Raw genomic sequence first — 24,567 nt, 5'->3', positions numbered from 1 at the left:
AATAAAATTAAAATCAAAATAAAAATCCAACTAGAATCATATCCAAATTACTTAAAATTAAATCATATTGAAAATAAAAATAAAATTTAATTTTAAATTTAATATTTAAATATTATAATTGAAAATTTAATTATAATTTTAATTATTAAGTAAAATCATAGAGCAATCCAAACGGATGTATTTTCTCATTTTTATTTGAATTTGAACCCGAGTATAATACCATCCCTTTTGGGCATGGCAGCGGGCTTCCCAGTTCCGACAGGATAAAATTGCTTTGCCAGTACCTTCTTTTATTTGCATTTCCAAAAATAGCCCCATTAAAAAAAAACAACGACCGAGGGAGCAAAGGTCTTCCTCTTCTCGAGAAGCTGCTTCTGGTGTGATCGTCTTATTTGCTCTGAATTTCTCTCTTACACGCACCCTCTGCAATTTCTCTATTTCTTTGTTCATATATAGCCGCAATAGGCACGATGACAGTCATGACTCCTGCCCCTATCGATGTATGTCCCTTAGCAATCCCTCCATCAGGAATTGAAGCATTGTTTCAGTTTCCATTTGTGGTTATCAACAATTGGTTTGCCTGTTTTTGTTTCAATGTTCATGATGCTTTGATTTATGTGATAATGTGTGTGACTGATCACTTGGGCTCTAATGGGTTTTTGTAGTTTGATTTGATAGTTGCTTCTTGTTAGTGGATCCAACAACTCTTCTGATTTGGTTGCTCCTGTTTGTTTGAATTTACATAGCAGCAGCAAGATGATGATGAGATGCTGGTGCCACACTCGGATTTGGCTGACAATCACCAACCCATGGAGGGTAAGTGTTGTCTTTGATCGTACCTGAATCCCACCATTAACTCTTCCTTGTTGGTTGCTTGGGAAAATGTTGGAGTGGAATAATTTTTTTTACATGAAATTTGGTTTTTTTGTTAACCGTAATGCAATACAATGGTTTACTTAGTATAGTGCAAGGAAGGAAACCGTGATACCACTTGAATCAATACCAAAAGAAACAAGAATGCAATACAACTGTTATGGATTGTAGTTACAAGCTTCCAATTATTTGAAGCTCATTTTAAATTTTTATTCTTATATACTTTATGATTCTTCTTTCAGCCATGTAAAGCGACTACATATGCTGTCAAGAGTCATGGCATTAGATGTTACTATAGATTAATGGTGGGCACTAGAGGATCTTAATACTGTCTTTTTCTTTGGCCAATTTTAGTTGTTGCACAACCTGAAGCTGCCAATAGTGTGGAGAACCAACCACCGGAAGATCCTCCTTCAAGATTCACATGGAAAATTGAGAACTTTACAAGATTGAATACAAGGAAGCACTATTCAGATATTTTTGTTGTTGGTGATTATAAATGGTATGCTTAATCTCTTATCCTTGGCAACTTCACGATTTTCTTTAATTTGATATATCTGTCTCATCTTAATTTTTTTCTTCTTTTTCTTTCGCATCTCTCAGGCGTGTGCTTATTTTTCCAAAAGGGAACAATGTGGACTTTTTGTCAATGTACCTAGATGTTGCTGATTCAGCTAATTTGCCTTATGGGTGGAGCAGATATGCACAGTTTAGTTTGGCAGTGGTTAATCAAATCAATCCCAAGTATACAATTAGAAAAGGTACACCATTTACTGTTGTTGGGATAATTCTCCTTACTAATATATGTTGAAAGTTAACCCAGCTAAAAGTTATTGCTTGGAATGGTTAAGCATTCTTATTTTTTTTTCCTACTAGTTTTGAGAATAGATTTTAATTCTATGAAGTTTGGAAGGTAGTTTCAAAGTCAATAGTTAGAGTTCTTCGTGTCTCCATATTTGTTGTTGTGTAACTCCACTTCTTTGCATAAAAAATAGTTGGCAGTAACTTTGCTCAAATGAATATGTGCCTGCCACATATTGGACCTTCATCATCACCTAAATTGGTGTTCTAGACTAAAGAACTTAGGATAATTTAGATCTCCAGTCTTGGAACTTTGATACTGTAATGTTCATAAAAAGCTGCACCACCCCCGGCATAACTTTAGCACGCTGAAGTAAACAACATGCACTTTAAAAGAACTTTATGTTGATGTTGCTGCTATCCTATCCAAAATTGTCTGTGAGCCTTAAAACCATTTCAAATAGTCTCAGTTTCAACATTTAATCTCAAGTTCTTCCTTAATACAGATATCTTCAATGTTTCATATTGCACAAGGAAAAACTCTACTGACTATTGAATGAGAAACTAGTCCAACCAATCAGGAATTTGAGACACATGCTGGCTATATCCAACACTTCTTGGTTCACTCATCTAATGGCAGTAAAATGTTCCATCTCTTGGCTGTTTATTTCCACCTTGGAGTTATGGAGATTGAGTTGTGACCTGCTGGCATTTCAACACTGCCCATATTTCTTGTTATTGGCTTTTCCAATTACCTAAGTTATTCTGACATGTATCTGCTCCATTTTGTAAACTAGATTTTGTCTTGAGAAAAGATGCTTATAATCATTTTGATAACTCCATCTTCCTGCATTTTTCAGATACACAACACCAGTTCAATGCACGAGAAAGTGATTGGGGTTTCACATCCTTCACTCCTCTTAGTGAACTATATGATCCTAGCAGAGGATATATTGTGAATGATACTCTAATAGTTGAAGCTGAGGTTCTTATTAGAAGGGTTGTGGATTATTGGACATATGATTCAAAAAAGGAAACTGGTTATGTTGGACTCAAGAACCAAGGTGCAACATGTTACATGAACTCTCTCCTTCAAACTTTGTATCATTTTCCTTACTTCAGGAAGGTTAACACCTATTTTTAATTTTTTCCTTCAAACGCATGGAAACTTGTGTAGTTAGGGTTTAATGTTACATTAATGAGCTATTGGTTTCTGTATTTCAGGCCGTGTATCATATGCCTACAACTGAGAATGATATGCCTTCTGCAAGTATCCCTTTGGCTCTACAGAGCTTATTTTACAAGCTTCAGTACAGTGACAGCAGTGTTGCAACAAAAGAACTAACTAAATCCTTTGGATGGGATACATATGATTCTTTTATGCAGCATGATGTGCAAGAACTTAATAGAGTTCTATGTGAAAAACTTGAAGACAAAATGAAGGTGATTTATATTTCCTTTTTACTTTTCTTTTCCTTTTTCTTGTGAGTGCGTGCATGCGCTCGCAGATCCCAATTTGGAAGTTAGATGGTTATTGATTTGTCACCAGGGAACTGTTGTGGAGGGCACCATACAGCAATTATTTGAGGGTCACCATATGAACTACATTGAATGCATCAATGTGGATTACAAATCTACAAGGAAGGAATCATTTTATGGTATTGTTCTAGTTTAAAATTTCTATTCCTGATTTGGGGTTCTGTGCTTGCTCAGTTTATTCTTTGGTGCATGATTCTAATTTCTTTATGTATGGCAGACCTTCAGCTTGATGTAAAAGGCTGTTGTGATGTTTATGCTTCTTTTGATAAATATGTAGAAGTTGAACGTCTTGAGGGTGATAATAAATATCATGCTGAACAATATGGGTTGCAGGTTAGTCTCTATGCATTCATTTGATATTAAAGTTGCTGACTTAAATTCCATTAAATTCACTGGAACTGATTTAAACAATTATATTATGGTTTCTGAGTTGGTATTGCTTGATTAAGTAACCCTTAGGTGCTGAGGCTCATTCTCTCTTGGTTGGGTCCTGGCTCTATATTGGTTGAGGTCCTTTGTGGGTGTGTCAATTAACAATCAGTTTAAATACAGTCTATTTTATGTCTCTATTTAGATCTGCAATTTATTTACACAATCTATATTTTGTATCTCACAACTTGAAAAGACATTAGCTGTTTTGAAGAGTAAAAAAGCAGAGTGTGGAGTGATGTGTTACCTTCAATTTGTCTTTCAGAGTTGCAAGCTCTTTCTGCATCTGCAAGCTGTTATTTCTGCAAAGAATTTTTGTGGGATTGTGAGAATGGGGCTATATATTTATTTACATGTAGCTTGAATATTATATATTGAAAGTGTAACTAATTTTCCTGGATAAATATTTGTTTTGGAACTGTTTAAGACCCATTATCACATGTTTGATACCCTGTTGATATGTCAACATAACATCTTTGATTTTGCCAATCATCAATGGATACATCTCAAGGTTGAACATATTAAACAGAATTGCTGGGTGAAGTCCAGGTGGGCTTTTAAAATAAGAAGGTGGTTGACTTAGAAACTTCTATGAAGTATTATTTAATTTATCTCATGAAATTGGCTAAGGGATTGAGCAAGCAGCATCAACATTTAATTCTATATAAAGTGGGATGCCGCATATTGTGTTTGTACTTTGTACAGCATAAGTCGAGATGGTGTGCTTGAATATCTCTTAATATGATATTATCCTCCTCATTGAGTGGGTGGGGGAAAAGGGTTTTGGGGGGGGGGGGGTTCTTGTGTCCTTTTCTTTTAGGTAACACTTTTTTATATATAATTTTGTTGTTTATGGTAGAAATAAAATTTCTTTTGCATTTACTTCCTCTTAATTTATTATTGTTGTTGTTGTTATTATTATTTGTTGCTGAAATTGTTCTCTCATCCTAAAAATTGGTATTTTATAATTTATATACCCATAATATAGGTCATATCACTATTGATGTTCTTACCTTTGGCCAATATATATATATATATATATATATGTATCACTATTGATGTGTATATGAATAGATAGTCAGTTTGGCTGCAATTATTTATGATTTGATACTTTTGGTCGTGGAATGAGTGGAAATTTGTAAAAGGCTGAAAGTTAGTTCAGTAACCTTTCTTTGGACACAACTGCTCAATATTTCCTTTAGTTACTTCATATTGGAATTTGCAGTGTACCACAGCAACTAAGCTTTTGTCCCAAATTATTTGGGTTGTACTAGATTGATCCCTTTCGCCATTCAACTCTAAACCAATTCTACATCAATATCCAAAAATTATAAACCTTTTGATACATTCCTCCACATCATTTTAGGCCACGAAAAGGAAAATGAAAAGAGAAAAAACTCTGAAAATAATTTTGTCTTGATAATGATTGTATTCGGGATTATGCATGGCTTTTTCAGGATGCTAAGAAAGGTGTGTTATTTACTGACTTCCCCCCTGTCCTTCAACTTCAGCTAAAACGATTTGAGTATGATTTTATGCGGGACACAATGGTAAAGGTTAGTAGTTGGACATCCATCTTTCATTATGTGGCAGCATTTTCTTTTACCCTTGTAATTGGCATGTCAATTTTTAATTTCATATCCTTTAAAAAGGATGAGTTGCACATAAAATTTTTTGAATAAAGAAACATTTGGAATACTAGCCTCTAATTTGTGCTGAAGTCCCCATTATTAGGCTGAAGTAAAAATACTGTACTGCAATATTCCAGAATGTTGGAAGGAAGTAAACACAAGCACTGAAGCAATACTTTCACTGTTTCTGGAATGAGATTTTTAATTTACTGACGTGTCAAGTCTAGACTTGTAAATGAGTTCATCTGTTGGAAGGTGCATGGTGGCATCCATTTTTTTGGATGACATGGTGAGTGTTGATCAAAGTAGTTTGATTATGTTCAACATAGACCTGAGGATGTCTTGGGGAGGAAAAATTAGTGGGTTTAGGGGAAAGACATTTAATATCAGAATTCACAATAGTTGATTAAATGCTTGCGGCTTGCCTTTGGAGCTGAATGGAAGACAAAGTTATATATTGTTGCTAATAACATGAAATTTGGCCTTAAATAGGGCTGGGAAGGTGAAAAGGATGCATCTAATTGTTCTTAATTGAATAGTCATGTTCTATCTTCATTTGAGCAATTGTTGCTTACTAGCATTGGTCAAACATGGAGATTAAGTTAATCTTTTGGCTTGGTTAGCATTTACAGAACAAGAAACATATTCAAGCTAAAGACAAGTTATGCTGCTTTATGATCTAAAGTATTGATGGTTGCTAGTGTTATATGTGTTTGTTGCATAGCTGAAAACATTAACTTCTTGACTCTTTGTTGGATTTGGAGAATTCCTGAGTGTATATTTGTATTTCTCTCTCAATTTTTACAAATAATTTACATGTCTATTTATACACAAAGAATTGCACCCAAAAAGGAAGAAAATAATTACAAGATAATTCCCACTATTAAGGACCCTAATTTATGCAAACAAATCAGCCTCAAATCAGCAACCAAATAAGCCAACACTCTTGAATAGCAAACTAGGTTTTACCCAGTTGGATGTGTCGTGTCAATGTTGTTTTTAAACTTGGGTGTGGTCAACTTTTGCCTTCAGAAACTTGAACATTTCGGTTGGCTTCTATTAGAACAGCAAAAAGTCCTGAGCTTTACCACTAAATCAGGATTTAGGAGTGAGCAACTATCAGAGCAAAGCAATAGTAGTTTTTAATTTTCAAAGAGTGTCATATAGAACTAGCTTGACATGAAATCTTCTGCAGGACTTCATTTGTAGTTGTCTTGTCTTGTAAAAATTTTGGTTGTTTTGTTAATGGAATAATGGCGTTTGATGCCTGTTTTCATTGTGGAAGAAATAGGAAATATAAAACATGACAATGACAAACTCTTACCTCAGGGTGGAGCATTATGTTTAACAAACATAATATAGGCCACCTTAACATGGAAATGTAGTTTGTTTTTCATTTTCTGTAAATATTTCTTCTTACAAGTTGAACTTTGAAGAAGCATGCTTTAACTTCTAAATCCATAATTGGTTAATAAAGGGAAGTGATGACTATATGTTCAGCTATGCGGATCGAGGTCTGCTAATTAGATTTGGAGTCTCTTCCCAGAAAATTCTCCTTTTTATCTGAAACCTGTGAAGATAGAAATATGTATGTTGCTTCTTTGTTCCGCTCTATCATAATAAGGTTAATCATCCCCTCCAGCTCAATGCCACCCCTCCAGCGGGCACATAATATGTGATGAAGATATGTAAAAATGTCAAAGCATGGGGATTAAGGATAGAATGTGTTGTTTCCTCCATATTTTGGGAAGGTCGTTTCTTAGGTTTCACTTTCAGATATAGACAAAATGCGAGGAATATAGTGCAACTAAAAAGTTGGTTTTGAGAAGTAGTGGGTAATTTAACATGTAATGCACGCATGTGGAGCACCCGCCAATAATTGAAAACGAAACCTATGAGAGCAAAAACAACAAAGAAATATAAATATTTTAAATCTATGGTTCTTGGAAGAAAAGCAATATTTTTCAAAGCCCCTTGGTTTTCAATTCCTTGTGCAACCTTATTTAACTTTATTTCTACCGATATCATTGTGCTTTGAAATATTGTCCTTATACCTTTGACCTATAAATGATTCAGTGTGGATTCTATCATTATGTATCTTAGGAGCATTTTTATTTTATATTATTCTTATTAGCATCATATAGCATTGTACCTTTTCTATGGTAGACTTTAATCTTTTTCCATTGTGCAGAATATAAAAATACTTCTGTGTTCTTATGTTCTGTAGATTAATGATCGTTATGAATTCCCCTTGCAACTTGACCTTGATCGAGAGAATGGCAAATATTTATCACCTGATGCTGATAGGAGCGTTCGCAACTTATACACTCTTCACAGGTATAAATAACATCTTGTTCCGATTCCAAGTATATTGCCAACCTTTTTATTTATGTGATAACCTAATTCACATTCTTGTGTTTCTTTTATTGGATAACAAGGCTACTGTGCTTTTCACCAAGTTTAATTCAAATTAGATTACATACTCCTCTCTTTTCCTTTCTTTTTTGTATTCGTTTTTTGGTGGTAGTGCTTGTGTTGTGGAGTTCTTTGGTGGTAGTGCTTGTCTTGTGGAGTTGTTTAAATGATCCTTTTCTCTGCAGCATAAGTTTTGCCACAAAGTATCTGTGGGAAATTTTCTTCATCATCACCTTACAAAATGGGAGGATGAAAGAAGGATTGGAAATTACTATGCAGAATTTTTCTGTGTAATTCAAAATCAAGCTTATTTTCAGTGATATATTTCTGCACTTATGCATTTATTTCATTTACAGTGTTCTGGTTCACAGTGGTGGAGTACACGGTGGACATTATTATGCTTTTATCAGGCCAACACTTTCTGCTCAATGGTATGTATCTTTTTAATTGGATATCTAGTGTCCATTCTCTTGTGCACATGCATATTTGTATCTGCAAATGATTTATGTTATTTGTTGTTAGACACACGGAGATTGAGGTAGATAGAGGCTTGTTCTTTGTTTAGTAGGGCTATATCCATGACGAGAGGACTGGGCTATTAAGTATATATCCACGATGCCTTGGCTAGCTTATTAGCCATACTGTTATTTTTGTGTCACGACGGATTCATCAGAAAAATAGTATGTCTACTTACTGCCTAGTCTCTTTAAACAAGAAAGTAAATTGACCCATATTTGTCTATAATAGTAGACATATTTAAACAGAAAAATGGAATTCTTTCCCGGGTATTGTCTACAATGCACAGAAAAGTTATCTTACACATTTTTACATTTCAGTAATGTTTCTGAAACAGGCTCGAAAATTTTTTGGTCTCTTTCCTGTAATTTTCAAAAATCTTGGAAATGTATGTCTCAAAACAACACATTTCTTTTCCTTCAAAGTCTTTGCTGTTAACATCCTTGGAAGGTCGAGGAGGATGCTTCAGCCCTGAGAAGTGGCTCTACCAGTAGAACTGAGATACGGGAGCTTAAATAAAAAATAAATAATAAATAAAAAGCAATTATGTTTTAAAAAGCTGTAATTTTTTTGAATGGTTACTGAACTTTGAAATATGTTTCATTTTCATCACTCAATATCAATAATAATGTATATATTATATTTTTTTAAAAAAAATTCTAACCCACATATTAATAATTAACATTAGTTATAGCGTAGCATAAATTTTAAACTTTTATTTGTAGAGAATTTTGAAAATTTAAAATTCAAATTCAAGTAATCATATTAAATAACAATGATATCATATATTTGATTGTATAATGTACTAATAAAACTTTATTAAAAATAAAATAATTCTATTAATAAATAATGATCAATTAATTAAATATAAAGGATATGAAATAAGGAGAGAGAATGAATAGAGGGTTGTTAATCTGGAAACTTGCTATAGTAGATTAGATTGACTCCTAAAATAAAATTAAAGTCGAGTGAGTGATTTTATTGAAAAAATTAAAATTGAGTGATAGAAGTAAAACATATCTCAAAGTTGAGGGATCATAGATAAAAATTACCCAAAAAGAGAGAGGTAACGGGGAATAAAATCTTTGCGAGTTGTCACCAAAGCACCCTTAAAAGCTAAGTGGTTTCTAGAAGCTAAGAATAGTGGCTGGTGGTTGTTTGGGCGTGAGGCGGAGAAAACTGAGGCAAGAGAGAAGAACAAGATTAGGCTGGCTGCTGCGGAATGAAAAGGGAGAAGATTTTCTCTTCTTTTTTTAACAGAGTTAGTGTTTTAGGCAAAGTTAAACTTGCACAAAAGCTACATAGTTTCAGAACTACAACATTTTGGCTTCACATTATATGCTTGAGAAAATAAACTACTGTTTCAGCTTTAAGAAATGGGATTCTACATTAAAATCTCATGTGCTTTCCTTAAAACTGTATTATACTTTTTATATGAAAATCTTAAATCTATAAATATGCTCACACGTTCCCACATTTTATTTTATTTTTTTACATTTTGGAAGATGCTGTTTCCTGGTGTCCATGTTCTACTGTATCCGTTTCTGCATTTCTTTTTCCTTGCTGCATATGTTACTGTGGCATTGTTGAACTGGTAGACTTTGCTACTGGGAAGGGAATCTTGAGTTGGTTCTTCTCTCAAGCTCTTTGGGTATAGATAATTGTTTTGAGGGGTTGAACTTGCAACTTCTCAAGACATGTACTGTTATACTGACATGCACATAATGAGCTAACATGTTCCATTATTATCTATTGGTTGCCCAGCATCTGCTTGACATCATTCTGCAAAATTAATGCGGGGTAGTACTAAGTTCTAGTTTATTAAATTAGTGCTGTTATGTTGCAGTGGAATCAATTTGCTGATTTAGGTTCTTCAACATTCATGTTTTTACCTTCTGGTAGGGTGTTAATATATTCTTTTTCTATATTTACAAGTTTCTACTATGGAATCGTTATGGAAACTTAATTTATTTTCAGTTTAAATATAATGTGTAGCATCAAAATGATTTAAAATGGACCCATTTTCTTGCTTGTGTGGCCTTAGATATATTAATTAGTCTGTACTATCTCATATTTGTTTCTCTATCTGTAGAATGCTTCAGTTCATCTTATCATCAAGCAAGAAGCTCTATCTATTTGTCATCTTAAACCATGAAATAAATGAAGTCCATCTCTCTAGGGTAAACATAGTTTTGCTAGATGATTGAATTTTAAGGGTTTTAATTGAAAATATGTGTTTTATAGACCGGACTGACTGGCTAAACCATGAACTGTTCAGTCTGTTTGGATTAATTTTCTTATTTGTGTATCTATTTTTAATTTTCCACCTTAAATACCACTTAAAAATAAATTTAAAAATTTTAGTATTTTTTTAATCGGGTCAAACCAGTGGAACTAGTCAGTTTCAGCGACTTTGGTTTCAGAAACAATGATAAAACTGGTTGAGGGCTTGGGCTTAAATTATAAAGAATGTCTTATTAAGGTCAGAACTTATTTATGAAGTTATAGGCAAGTACATGAGGACACCACACAAATTTATGTGTTCAGCCATATTTCCACTCTTTTATGATTGTATCATATTCACTTACAATAGTGTGGCTTCCAGGTATAAATTTGATGATGAAAGGGTAACAAAAGAAGATATGAAGAGGGCATTAGAGGAGCAGTATGGTGGAGAAGAAGAAGTAATGTTTCAATAAGATGCTACTTGTAATTTTCTTTAAGTTTGACTAATTTTCCTTTCATTTATAATTTTAATCTAGCTTGATTTGATTTTCTTTTATCTGCCAATGATTTGACAGTTGCCACCAACAAATCCTGGATTTAACAACACTCCCTTTAAGTTTACCAAATATTCTAATGCGTACATGCTGGTATATATACGGGAAAGTGACAAGGACAAGATAATATGTAATGTAGATGAGAAGGATATTGCTGAACATCTTAAGGTAAGACATTTTTTCAGCATGCCTATTCAGAGCTGAATGCTAGCTAAGCCAAAGTCAGATATGTTGCTTGAGCTTGATGGGAAAGTGATAAAGATCTGAACTGGGATTGGGCTTAGCTCATTTGTATTGCAATGCAAATGATCTCAGGAGAACCTTAACATAACTGACGTCCTTTGGGTGGTTTGTTTTGAGCAAAGTTTCTTGAATGATTAATTTTGTGGTTGACTTGGCATGAAGAATTGAATTGCTCTCAAGTGAAATTTTATTTTTCAATATTTTAGTTATCAATGATCTTGAATAAACCTTATAGAAGCTGATTTCATGCCGACTGAAATAATTATCTTAGTACACAGTAGATTGTGTGTGTGTGTATATATAAAGTTCTACTTTTTTTTAAGTGCTTTCTTGTTGAAAACCTGAGCTAAGAACCAAGTGACTTTTTCCAGGAGAGATTGAAGAAAGAACAGGAAGAGAAAGAGCACAAGAAGAAAGAAAAGGCAGAGGCACACCTGTACACTATAATAAAGGTTATCACCTAGAACAATTGATCCTGTAGTGAGCAATTGTTTAACATGTTTGGTTAAGATACTTTTGTTAGTGAACTCTGTTTGTATGTAATTTGCTTCTAGGTTGCACGAGATGAGGACCTTGCAAAGCAGATTGGAAAAGATATATATTTTGATCTTGTGGATCATGACAAAGTCAGTAGTTTTCGAATTCAAAAGCAGATGCCTTTCCATCTTTTTAAGGTATAGATGTAATCTTGGAACTTCCAAAACTTGTTTTATAGTTGTCTTTTGGTAGGAATACTAGTCTTATGTTGTTTGTTTGAATTTAAAAATAGGTCCTTAGCATGTCCTCTTTTTTTTTTTTCTTTTTTGGCCTGGAGATATTGTATAAGATACATCATAAAATATGTTAGTTGCAACTAGATCTGGCCTAAATCAAAGTACATTTTCAAAGAAAAGTAAATATACAACCAATATTAGGGGGATTTGAACGTGAGATTTCTTGGTTCCAGGGCCTAACTTTGGCTAGTTCTACCAGTAGACCAAAGCATCATTGGCTTTTAGAATGTCACAAATTATGATTAGAAACTGTTGATATCTTATTCCTGCCTGGGTTACACATGGGTTTTGAGGTTTTTATTTATTATATCATTAATTCATTATTAAGGAATTCAACTGGTTATAATTCAAGTTAGTGTTTATGGGGTTTCTGAGTTTGATTCCTTGTAGATTGATTGGTTTCAAGTTTACTTGGGTAACTTGCTTCATAAGTCAGTTTTCCGAGCATATAAAGTTATTTTTTATGTTTTGATATTTAAAATCCTAGATGATAGACAGTAAATTAGTTTGTGTTTTGATGTCTGAAATCTTAGCAGGGATATGCTTCTTAGGATCTATGCTAGTGACTAAAATGAAGATGTAGAATTTTCTCTCCTTATCTCAATTAAATTGATTTTGCATTGTCCTTTTGTGGTAAATATATGGAGAATCAGGAAACACGATAAAGAAAAATCTGATTCAACCTTATGACGAAGCGTAAAAGCATTCAAGAAATAAACCCTAAATAGGTTTAGAGAAAAGTCTGTGATTATTAATAGAAAATAAGCTATCCAACAAAATATGACGCATGATTTTAAATAACGGCCGTTACATAACATAACGACCATTATGTAACGGGTTTTGGAGGGGCCATTACCCGTTATTCCGTTATACAACGGCCCTTCCTGATTTGCAGGCGTAACGGCTGTTACGGCCGTTACGTAACGGTAACGGCCGTTACCAATAATTAAAATTCTTTTATATCCTTTATCTTTTGCTCCCTATTCTTATTTTCATTAGTTTCTACACTTTTCAGCAGCTTCAAAGACTATATTTTTAAAGTTTTCTCTTCCCTTTCTCTTTCAAATTTCAATCTTCCCTGCATAGTTCTTGTATAAACTTAGATCCGTTATAAACTATTCTATTTCCAAGCTTATTTCTTCTGAAAAGTTAGTTAAATTTTATCTATTTTAGTTTTTAATTGTTGTTTTTTTTTTCCCTTTTTTATAAGTTTTTGTGGATCAAAGTGTTAATTTTGAGTTAAAATTGTACTTTGAGTTATTAGTTTAGTCAATCTATAAAGATTATGTTGATTTTTCTTATTTTAAACTATATGATATTTAACTTAAGTTAAATAATCTATATTTTATATATTTATATTTATTATGCATTTGTATACATTGTTCTAAATTAAATCTAATTAATATCATTTTATTTATGAACTTTGCAAATTTTTTAAAAAAATTTGCGTAGCGCCAGGCCGTTACCGTTACCGTTACATTACTGCCGTTACAGGTCTGTTTCCGTTACCCGTGACCACGACCGCGATTTAAAACCATGATATGACGTTTGCTTTAAATAGGCATATAAAAAAATTTGAAAAATACCGACAAAAAACTTCAAAGGCCATTTTGAGATCTTAAATAGCGTTTTTACTTTTTAGGTCTCGTGACGGGTTGTTTCATAGCTGAAGGCAAGTAAAAGGCATACATCTCTGAACGAGCTTTTCGCCAAAACACTTTTTACCATTTAATGGTTGCATTTGGTCTGGTCTGCTGGTTCCAAATATTATGGCCCATCTCATCCGCATCAGTCTCCTCCATTGGGAAAGAACTCGTCTTCGAGTGGAGTAAAAGATTTGGATACAAAGGAGCATTAGAGTCATGATGCCTGGATATAACCACCACATTAAATGTCTTGAAAATACCCATGGTGTCGGGGAGATCTATCACATGAGTATTGTCATTGATGCGCCTGAGTACTGAATAGGGTTCATACTTCTTGGACTGCAGCTAACCTCTTTTTGCGCAAGAGCACCCTCACTGCATTTCCAACCTGGCTGGAAGACTTTTTGTCGTCTATGTTAATCTGCAACTTGCTTGTACTTTGAGTTTGCTTGCTCCAATTTCTGCTTGACTTCCTTCTGCACATCCACATCCACAATCTGCTTTGCCATGTGCTTTGTTAGAACACTAGCATCTGCACCAGCTTGATCAAATCTAATGTATATTGTGGCACCTTGGTGTAAACAACAGAAAAAGGTGAATGGCCAAAAACACTATGGATTGTACTGTTGTAAGCAAATTCAGCTTGAGGAAGAATAAGATCCCACTGCTTCGGTTTATTTTCACAAAAACTGTGAATCAGGTTGCTCAGGGTCCGTTTGCCCGTTAGTCTGCTGGTGTATTGCTAAACTGTAAGGAAGAATCAAACAGTTTCCATAGTGTCCTCCAAAAATAGCTAAGGAACTTGCTGTCACGGTCTGAGGTAATAGTTTTTGGAACCCATGAAGATGGACAACCTCTTTGAAAAACTGTTTAACAACAGCGACTGCATCTGCATCTGAGGTTTTTCCTGCAAGGAATAAAGTGACATTTTGAAAAATCTATCAACCACAACAAAAATAGAATTAACGTCTCTTTGTGTACGAGGCAGTCTCAACACAAAGTCCATATACAAATCTTTCCAAATGTTTTATGGGACTGGCAGAGGCAAGTATAACCCAATGTTCTTGGACTGGCTGCCCTTGGATCTCTAATAACTGTAACACTTTCACAAATCTGCAGACATCCCTTTTTAGGTGTGGCCAGTAAAATCTTTTCTTGACGGCTGCCAGAGTCTTGTCCCTCCCAAGGTGACCTGCTAATCTGCTTCCATGCAAGTCACCAATCACCTTCTCCCTTATGGATGTTTTCGGAATGCACAACTGGTTCTCATACATCAACTAATCGTTAGATAAATAAAATGAAAAAACTGGATAACTAGTGGATACCTAGGATCATATCTCTGCAAAATCATCATCATGTGTATATTCTCCTTTTAATTGCTCAAACTCAATTATCTCTTGACTCAAAGTTAGGTGACATTGGCTCACAGCATCATCTTCCCAATTTTGTACACCTGATTTATGCTTCAAAACAAAAGGAAACTTCTACAGGTATTGATACCACCGTGCATGCATATCAGTACTAATCCATTTTTAATTGTTCAAATACTTCAAAGCTTCATGGTCTGAATAAAGCACGAACTCCTTTGCAAACAGGTAATGTTTCTATGTTTTAAGAGCGCGAAATACAAAATAGAATTTCTTATCATAATTGCTCCATTTGCATTTGTATCGCTGAGCTTCTCACTGAAAAAAGCATCCGGCCTCTTCTCTTGAGACAAAACAGTACCTATTCCCACTCCACTAGCATTACAATCTACTTCAAACAACTTATCAAATCTGGAAGTGCAAGTACCGGTGCTTTACATAGCTTCTCTTTAAGGACGGCAAAGCTATTGACTGCCTCTTCTCCCCACTGAAACTTCCTTTCCTTTAGACACTCTGTCATTGGGGTAGCAATACTACTGAAATTTCTAATGAATCTCTTGTAAAATGTAGTTAACCCATAGAAGCTGCATAATTCAGAAACATTTTTGGGCGTAGGGTAGTCTTTGATTGCTGTAATCTTTGTCTCATCAATGTGAACACCCTCATCCAATATCACAAATCCCAAGAACACTAATTTTTTTTGTTAGAAACCTACACTTCTTGAGATTAATATACAAAAGTTTATCTTTCAAGGCAACTAACAAAAAACTTCAGAGGCCATTTTGAGGCTCTAAACAATGTTTTAGGCCTTGTAATGGGCCGTTATGTAGCCGAAGACAGGTAAAAGGCGTCGTAGTTCTCTAAACAAACTTTTCGAATTGGGATCTTAATAGTGATTCTAACACTCGTAGTAAAAGTTATGGCTAAAACGCTTTTTACTGTTTAATGGTCGCGTTTGAACCGGTCCGCTCGTTCTAAATATTACAGTCCATCTCGTTCGCATCACCTTAGGACACAAAATATGTTCCCATTTTAAGTGAAAGCTAAAGTTTCAGCTTAGTACTCATTTTGTTCATCTTGAACTACATTGAGCACTTAGATCATAGTAACATCAAGATTAATTGGTTTTGAATGCCATAAACATTTCTGGAACCTACTTTGGAAGTATAAAATAAAGCACTGAAGGAAAGAAATAATAACCATAATCATGATGATGTTAATGGTGTGTGCATCACAAAGTTTAGTACTTCCAACTTTTCAATGGAGTTGAAAACAAAGGGAATGAATTGTAGACACTAAGAGAAGAAAGAAAAATAGTGCATTATAAAAGTAGGAAGGGCATCTATCTCGTATTGGTGGATCCTTGAATTCTATAGAAGATGAAAAACCAGGAGACTTTTTCATAATCCATGATCTTCACGTCATGGGCAGAAGACCACACACCCTGAGTGTGTGGCAGGGGCTCAATACTCACCCAGGGCATGTACTGCATTGCCAACCCTGTTTTGGACTCAAACAGCCAATTCTCATTAATATTTGGATTCCTGTAGAGAACTAAAAAGATTAATATTATCCTAATCCAATAAGGATTCAAATGAAACTCAAAAAACCAAAAAAAAAAAAAAAAAGAAAAAAATCTAAAGACATCTGGCCAGCCTATCCCAGAAACACTGGATATTACCAAAAATGCGTCTCAGAGAAAATATTGAACCTGTTGCTTTATGTGAGTAGATATATAAATAAGAGACCAGGAGGGCTGGTAAGTATAATCTAATATCCCAGATTAACATAATGTTAGATCTTAACCATAATTTTAAGTTTCTTGAATACTTAAATCTTATTTTTCCTAGAGCTTCTTATTTTCTGTATCAACTCCTCAAACTTCTAGAAAAATAATAAATTGAAAGAAGAAGAAATGTCTAGCTCCTAGAATCCGACACATTGAGGAATCCTGTAATGAAGCTGAAGCTAAAGATTTGGAGATTATGCTTCCTCCTCAAGTCCCAGATTATATCTGTAGTTTTGTTTGCTTTGCTTTTTGGAAGCTTTTAGAAGTAATCTCTTGTAGGAAACCAAAAGAGGTTCACAATCCAGACAATCAGTTATTGATCCTTGAATAGCATCTCCAGCTTCCTTGCCTTATTCCATTTTATTTCTCTCTCTCTCTCTCTCTCTGTCCATCTCTTGCATCCCCCCTCCCCCCCTCCCCCCCCAACACACTCTTTTTTGGTCTTCCTGTTGCCTTTATCTTTGGGGTAATATGCTAAGGTTGCATATGGATTTTGCCCCATTCTGTAGTTTTTTTTGTCCTCTTTTGCCCCTGCTTCAGTAGTTTGAAAGAAAAACCACAATTTCTGATGGTGTTGATGCCTTGTTGGGTGTATGCATTGTATTGGCATGGCATATTTTTGCTTTCAGTTGTTTTTGGCATACTGCTTCTGCTTAGTTTTTGTTGTACTTTCCTCCTGGTTTTATCATTAATCACGATGCTTTTTTGTGCAGGAAGAAGTTGCTAAAGAGTTTGGTGTATCCGTACAATTTCAACGCTTTTGGCTGTGGGCCAAACGTCAAAACCATACATATCGTCCTAATCGGCCATTAACACTTTTGGAGGAAAACCAATCTGTAAATAATGTTAATTTCTGATTATACCTGGATGTTAAATTGTTATGTTTTAATAATTTCTGACTCTGGCTTCCATATATGATCATCTCATTTTATATTTAACCACTGCTTCTCCCTCCTTTCACATATACATGCACCCATTCTTTCACAGAAGACACATCATATATATATATATATATATATATATATATAATATGTATGCATGTACAAACGTTTACACACACACACACACACACACACACACACACACACACACACACACACACACACACGTGTATATAGCTAGTATTTGGATATTTTCCCTTGGATTTGCTAGATATTTCTAATCAGCATGTTGGATCTTTTTCTCTCTTTAGATTAATATGCTGTTCTTCATGAAGATTATGCATTTTAGTCTGTGGATTTTGCTAATTTGTAGCCCTGGTTGAGAACCTAATTTTCTCAAAAGTCACAGTTATAAAGGGAAAAGAAGTGGGACATTTCGTTTAAAGTGATCACATTAGCAAAGGAAAGACCTAAGATGATGTGGACAGATGCGGAAACAGTAATAAGAGTTTTTCCCCTCTTAAGACTAATAAAAGTTAGCATCTCGAGATAGCAACTCTCGACATTCTCCATGAATATATGCTGATTAAATCATAGCATAACATGGTTCTTTTCCTCCCTCTTCCTTCTCAAGATTGGAAATATGTTTTGAATTTTATTTCGTTAAGGAATGAACATCTTTATTAGATATAGGTTCTGCCAGTCCCTTATGCTTTTGTTATAGTTTTGCATCCTCAGTTGGATGTCTGAAAATGCAATTTTCTTCTCGTGCATCTTTTCTTTTTTATGCACAGGATAAATTAGCTTTGGTGGCCTGCCTGATATCATTCTTATTAATTGATAAGTTTTTTACTTGTGTTGGGTTTCTCCCATTTTTTCTATATGGAGTCTGATTAAAGCTGGATTATTTTGTGTTTCTACTGTTAGATTTTCTCTTTGCTATCCAGACAGATTTCATTTTCATCTCATATAGTGCTTGTTCTTTTTGAATTTTAGGTTGGACAGTTGAGGGAAGCCTCAAATAAGGTTCATAATGCTGAACTTAAGTTGTTCTTGGAAGTAGAACTTGGGCCGGTAATTTCTCCTTAACAATTTATCCTGATTCCATCAAATTCGCTTCATTGTACTCAGCTCTATTCATGCTCAATTATCATTCAGGATTTATGTCCCAAAGCTCCACCTTACAAGACAAAGGAAGATATATTGCTTTTTTTCAAGCTTTATGATCCTGAAAAAGAAGAGCTACGGTACTTTTCTTGTTTTTTCTTCTGTTTATCATCAGTATTATGTTTTGTTTTTATTATCTATTTATTTTAAGTTATCCTTTAGTATATTGTCACATGAAATTGACTTTGAGATTACTTGTTTTTGTTATCAGTTATGTTGGTAGGCTTTTTGTAAAGACTAATGGTAAGCCAACAGAAATATTGACAAAATTAAATGAGATGGCTGGCTATGCTCCTGATGAAGAGATTGAACTTTATGAGGTTGGCTTTCATTAAAAGATGTTTCTTGATTTACAATGTTCTTCCATTGTTAAGTTCTGAATGAGCTCTTCTGAATGGAAATAATTCAAAATGGGTGTTTATCGTGTGGGTTGAACATGTGAATCATGTATAACTTGGTAAATCAAAGCACAATAAGGGAGATACATACATCTACATGCAGAGAGGAATGTTGCATTTTTTTTTCCTTCAGAAGTTTCTTCTTGTTCTGCTGGGTACTTTAGGTATCTGTTGCCTCATGGTTGGTATTTAGTCCCAAGTATGACAACTGCACCAGTACTCAACCCAAACAACTACTCAATTTTCGTCGAATCCAAAATCTAGCTGTTATTAATATGCTCCTTTTTAGTCCATTCCACTGCCTTGCAATATGGATCCTTTTTCTCCATTCCCGTGGCACTAGACGCAATATCTTCAAATATAATAGTTCATATTTGTCAATGAACACAGATTATAGAGTTGCTTGCATCATGAGTAGATACTGTATTGCTGTAATGGTCTATTTGTTCCTTCAGACTTTGTGTCTAATTCTGTTTGCTGTTTATCTATGAATTAATCACTTAATTTTTGCACTTTATCCGACTCAACCTTTGGACTTGGATCATTTTTCTCTCTAATCTCTATATATCTTACAAATTGATATGCACATGCGTTGGCCAAGATGCTGTTGTAGGTTTCAAGTATATTCAATATGAATAACAGTGTATTGATCTATATATGGAGTATGGACTTTAACATGTGCCCTTATACACAATTGTTACTGATTGTAACTTAATGTGCTCTTTGATATTTTAGGAAATTAAGTTTGAGCCCAGTGTAATGTGTGAACCAATTGACAAGAAATCAACATTTCGAGCTAGTCAGGTACATGTTAATCAGCCGACTCAGGGACATGTTTAGGTGGCATTTATTTGTGTTTTAACTGGTCTGCTTTTCTTATCCCAGCTTGAAGATGGAGACATTATTTGCTTTCAGAAATCTCCCTTGGTTGAAACTGATGAACAGTTCCGCTGTACTGATGTTCCAACATTTTTGGAATATGTGCATAATCGCCAAGTATTCCCTCTAGAGCCTTTTTTACCTGTTGATTTGACATTTCTGAATCTCTTATGCGCGAAACTTAATATGTTGTATTCTTTAAACTCTGTTCTTTTACTGATAAAGTGGCATACTTCACAAACTAACCTATCCTCTTTGGCTGGATGTGGCAACTTAAGTGAGATTGTATATGAGAAACATTACACATAATTTTGTTCTTTTCTTCCCCCCCCCCGTCCCCCTTTCTACAAATATCATGTCTTAAAATCAGCATTAACTCATGCCTTGTAATATATTAAGATCATAACATCTGTATCTTTTCATAGCAGAAGTGCTAGCTACATGATTTGCTAATTTCTAAGTTCTTATTTGCTTAAAATATCATGTCCTAAAATTTGTTGCATCTGCACCTTTGTTGTGTCTGACTCTGACATATGATTGTATTGGAGTAACAAATAATAGAACGAATGGTGTTTGGATAATTTTGTAGGTAGTTCACTTTCGGTCTCTAGAAAATCCCAAGGAAGATGATTTCTGTCTGGAGTTGTAAGTTTTTTGAAGTCGATATATTTTTACATTTACAATCACGAAGATCATCTTTGTTCATATCCTTGTAATTTTACTGATGTAATGGGTACTTATTAGAACGTTTTTCATGCTCTTCATATGAATTTAAAGGTCAAAGCTTCATACTTATGATGATGTTGTTGAAAGAGTGGCTCAGCACATTGGGTTAGATGATCCATCGAAAATAAGAATGACATCTCACAACTGTTACTCTCAGCAACCCAAACCCCAGCCTATTAAGTACAGGGGGGTTGACCATTTGTCTGATATGCTGGTCCACTACAATCAGGTAATAATTACGTGGTTCTGAAAAATAGAAACTGTGATAACTGGAAGAAAATTTAACTGGCTTTAACCTCATTGGGCAGATTTCTGACATATTGTACTATGAAGTATTAGACATCCCTCTGCCAGAACTACAAGGTTTGAAAACTCTGAAAGTAGCATTTCATCACGCCAACAGGGATGAAGTATGTACGCTGGCATATTTTTAAAGATTTCCAATGCTGCTGTTGAATTCCTGTTGACAGACCAATATTTGTGTTTGAATTCTAGGTGGTTATTCATACAATTAGATTACCAAAACAGAGCACTGTGGCAGATGTAATTAACGATCTGAAAACAAAGGTGTGTTTTAGGTCTAGTCATGCCAGAGGATCTTAGTAATAGTGCACATTCTAATAAGTCTTAAGTTGTTTAAACTTCAATCTTGATATTTGTAGCTTCCATTGGATTCTGTTTTAGGTGGAGTTATCTCATCCAAATGCGGAACTCAGATTACTTGAAGTTTTCTATCACAAGATTTACAAGGTGTGTGGCTGTTATTACTGTCTGATATTTGTTTGTGATGAAATCACGAATAAGATGAAATCTGTTGTTTGGCCCATTCCATCTATTGATATTTTTGTGGAGAAAGAACTTCCATTAATCCTTTTTGGCTTTTCATATTGCTAGCTCTATTACTTTACTAGGTTTTGGAAACTTAAACCCAAATCACTTCTCTATTTATTTGTTACTTTTAATCATTGCTGTAATACTATTTAAGCATGATGTGTGCAGATTTTTCCACCCAGTGAGAAGATTGAGAACATAAATGATCAATATTGGACTTTAAGGGCAGAAGAGGTCAGCCTACCACTATGAGCATTATGCAATTTCAAGCATGAGAAAGCAAGCATTTAGCTTTTATTTTTGGGAATTATAACATACTGCACAGGGCAATATGCAATAACTCTTTGTATTACTAGGTTTGTCTTCTGCTGATTTAGCTAATTTTAAGTGCTGGTTTGATATTTAATTTTTTTTTTTTCTAAGCACAGATCCCAGAAGAGGAGAAGAATCTTGGTCCCAATGATCGCCTCATTCATGTATACCATTTTACAAAAGAGACAGCTCAGAATCAGATGGTATCTACTGATTAATATTATGACTAAAATTTCTTTTTGGATTTGTTGCATTTAACTTTTTTTCGTATTTTTTCATGAAAATAGTTATCTGCAGAACTTCATTCATCTAACTCTTAAGTAATTTTGTCTTATAGCAAATTCAGAACTTTGGTGAACCTTTTTTCTTTGTAATACATGAAGGGGAGACATTGGCAGAAATAAAAACGCGTATACAGAAAAAACTGCAAGTTCCAGATGAGGAGTTCTCTAAGGTACCTTTCCGATCACATTTTTTGACCATTTTCTTGTGAAACATGAGATTACCTTTTGTATTGGGTTTTTATTTCATCATCATCATCATCATCTCCCCATTTTGATTATTGCTTTCTCTTAAGTGAATATCATCTAACTTCTAACTTGAACCTTAATTCCAAACTCTTGTTTCCTACATTCCACCTAGTTTAGGGTTACATCTTCATGAGGAGCAGGACACCGAGTCCATTCTCACTACTTTATCCTTGTGTATTCTTGGGTTTGCTCCTTCCCTCTTATTTCTACCACTTCTATGTGGTCAGCTTTTTATACTGGTGCATTTCACATTCAAACCATCTCATCTCCATTTTAACATCTAATCCTAAATTGGTTTCCTGTGATTGTAAACATACCTTACCAGATCCTTCTTGTATTTCCATATATTCATATTAGCATTCTTATTTCTGTCACATTCAATCTCAAGTGTGCTTTGTTTCTTCATTATCTAACACACTGCCAAACATTGTAGTTGGTGGAATTTTCATCCTACAAAGAACCATCTTCTAACACTGAATCAATCTTACTTTCAATCCTATATCTGACCTCTTCTTTTCTTCCTCAATTCCACCTAGGTGTGAGTGTAGCCATGGTTAGATCATACATAGCCTGTCCCAAGCCCAATTGAAGTAGGTTGTGGTAGGAGATAGCCAGCACAGTACTTTGTTGCACATTCTGTTATAACAATTATCCAATTAAAAAACTTAAATCTTGAAACTGGAAAGTGGATTCTAAATTTGGTCCTTGATCTTTTAATACCATCATTTTTTCTTTTGACCAGTGGAAATTTGCATTTCTTTCTCTTGGTCGTCCGGAGTACCTTCAGGACTCTGATATTGTGTCCAGCCGTTTCCAGGTATGCCCATCTGAAGTTTTTACTTTCTGATTATCAAGACCATAGTGTACATGTTTGCCAATTTCTCATTCATCTGCCTTCAGAGAAGAGATGTTTATGGTGCTTGGGAGCAGTATCTTGGATTGGAGCACTCTGACAGTGCTCCTAAGCGAGCTTATACAACTAACCAGGTAATCAGCTCATGCCTACAATCTAGGATGGTGGCATGATATGTTGTACTTTTCATTTTCTTGTTTCCCCCTGTTCTCATCGCCCCTCGCCTATTACGGCAGCTTAGTATTTATTTTGAACGTTATGCGAGTTCTGCTTTGAACCAGATGCCATAGGGTCTATTATACTATCACTATGTGCAAGTTACAACTCATAAAACCATTGAAATTTTGCAGAATCGCCACACCTTTGAGAAGCCAGTTAAAATCTACAATTAGTGAGTTTTAAGAAGAGAATTTCATCAGGAATGTTGGATGATTGACAATGAATGCATTTTGCCTGTAAAAATGGGGAGAATTGTGAACAGAATACACTCTGAAGGTTTTGCTCTTGTATGTAATTCTTCACTAGCGTGAATCAGAAAGAGACAAAATCTGCAAATGTCGGCCACAGCCATCAGGCATGTAATTACTTCTGGCTATAGTTCAGTGACCTTTGGCTCAGACTAGTGTAATTTAACAGTAAATATTACAAGTTTTTGGGTTAGTGAATATTTACAGGGTATAGTTGATCTTTATCATTTTTGCCTTGTTAATGTTCACCTGATTTTCCTAGTGTAGTTGTGAACAGTAAAATGAGGATACTGTGTTTAATAGGTATCTGAACATGTTCATTTCTTCCTTTCCAAAATTTTTTAGACAAAAGAAACTCTTCTGGAGCCTCATTTCTTATTGTCACTGAAAGAATTTGCAGTCTTGGTGACTTAGTTTTGGGCTGTAAAGGATATTTTTGTTTGTTAATAATATATTACCATTTTCCTAAATGATTATGACTAAGCTATGTACTGTTATGTTGATATTCTAAATTGCTAATGGGAATGCTTTGTGTTGGATTTCTATCGTCTTTTTTACTTAAAAGGGGAAGTGTTTAATCTCCTCTGTTTGGGGATTTTTTTCCAAAAAAAGAAACCCTTGATTTTTACAAATTTGAATGTTTGTACCTATGACTTTTTTTTTTGACCCCGAACTATTAACAAAACTGTAATTGCATCTTGCTGTTGATCACACCTTTAGA

At 34.5% G+C, this 24,567-nt stretch overlaps 1 protein-coding gene across 8 annotated transcripts; it reads left to right on the top strand.

Moving 5' to 3' along the window:
- Positions 1–292: 292 nt before the first annotated feature.
- Positions 293–24,316, top strand: LOC110613461 (ubiquitin C-terminal hydrolase 13). Of its 8 annotated transcripts, none has more exons than XM_021754607.2 (32): positions 293–500; positions 750–816; positions 1,228–1,375; positions 1,477–1,634; positions 2,535–2,800; positions 2,899–3,117; positions 3,224–3,332; positions 3,431–3,546; positions 5,100–5,198; positions 7,501–7,610; positions 8,045–8,119; positions 10,810–10,888; positions 11,006–11,152; positions 11,599–11,679; positions 11,782–11,901; positions 17,516–17,638; positions 18,680–18,757; positions 18,842–18,930; positions 19,062–19,170; positions 19,984–20,052; positions 20,134–20,244; positions 20,717–20,772; positions 20,905–21,082; positions 21,162–21,263; positions 21,349–21,420; positions 21,538–21,603; positions 21,853–21,918; positions 22,113–22,199; positions 22,334–22,450; positions 23,269–23,343; positions 23,427–23,513; positions 23,730–24,316. In XM_021754607.2, the coding sequence occupies exons 1-32, from the start codon at positions 471–473 to the stop codon at positions 23,769–23,771; spliced, it is 3,351 nt and encodes a 1,116-aa protein (XP_021610299.1). In that variant the 5' UTR covers positions 293–470; the 3' UTR covers positions 23,772–24,316. The 8 variants fall into 8 exon arrangements, with proteins under 8 accessions (XP_021610299.1, XP_043811588.1, XP_021610303.1 ...); XM_043955653.1 differs by having other exon boundaries at positions 17,516–17,647; XM_021754611.2 differs by having other exon boundaries at positions 747–816; positions 3,491–3,546; positions 5,154–5,198; positions 17,516–17,647.
- Positions 24,317–24,567: the final 251 nt, after the last annotated feature.

The sequence above is a fragment of the Manihot esculenta genome, chromosome 4 (genome assembly GCF_001659605.2).
Source record: "Manihot esculenta cultivar AM560-2 chromosome 4, M.esculenta_v8, whole genome shotgun sequence".
Lineage (NCBI taxonomy): Eukaryota > Viridiplantae > Streptophyta > Magnoliopsida > Malpighiales > Euphorbiaceae > Manihot > Manihot esculenta.
The sequence above is the reverse complement of the archived record's forward strand: the minus strand, read 5'-3'. Positions and strand labels throughout refer to the sequence as shown.

Bases quoted from the DNA above. Each gene is read 5' to 3' on its own strand.
- LOC110613461 (XM_021754605.2), top strand. From the start codon at position 471: ATGACAGTCATGACTCCTGCCCCTATCGAT. The intron at 3,333-3,430 runs GTATTGTTCTAG...TATGTATGGCAG, and splicing joins AAGGAAGGAATCATTTTATG to ACCTTCAGCTTGATGTAAAA. The intron at 19,171-19,983 runs GTTGGCTTTCAT...TTGATATTTTAG, and splicing joins AAGAGATTGAACTTTATGAG to GAAATTAAGTTTGAGCCCAG.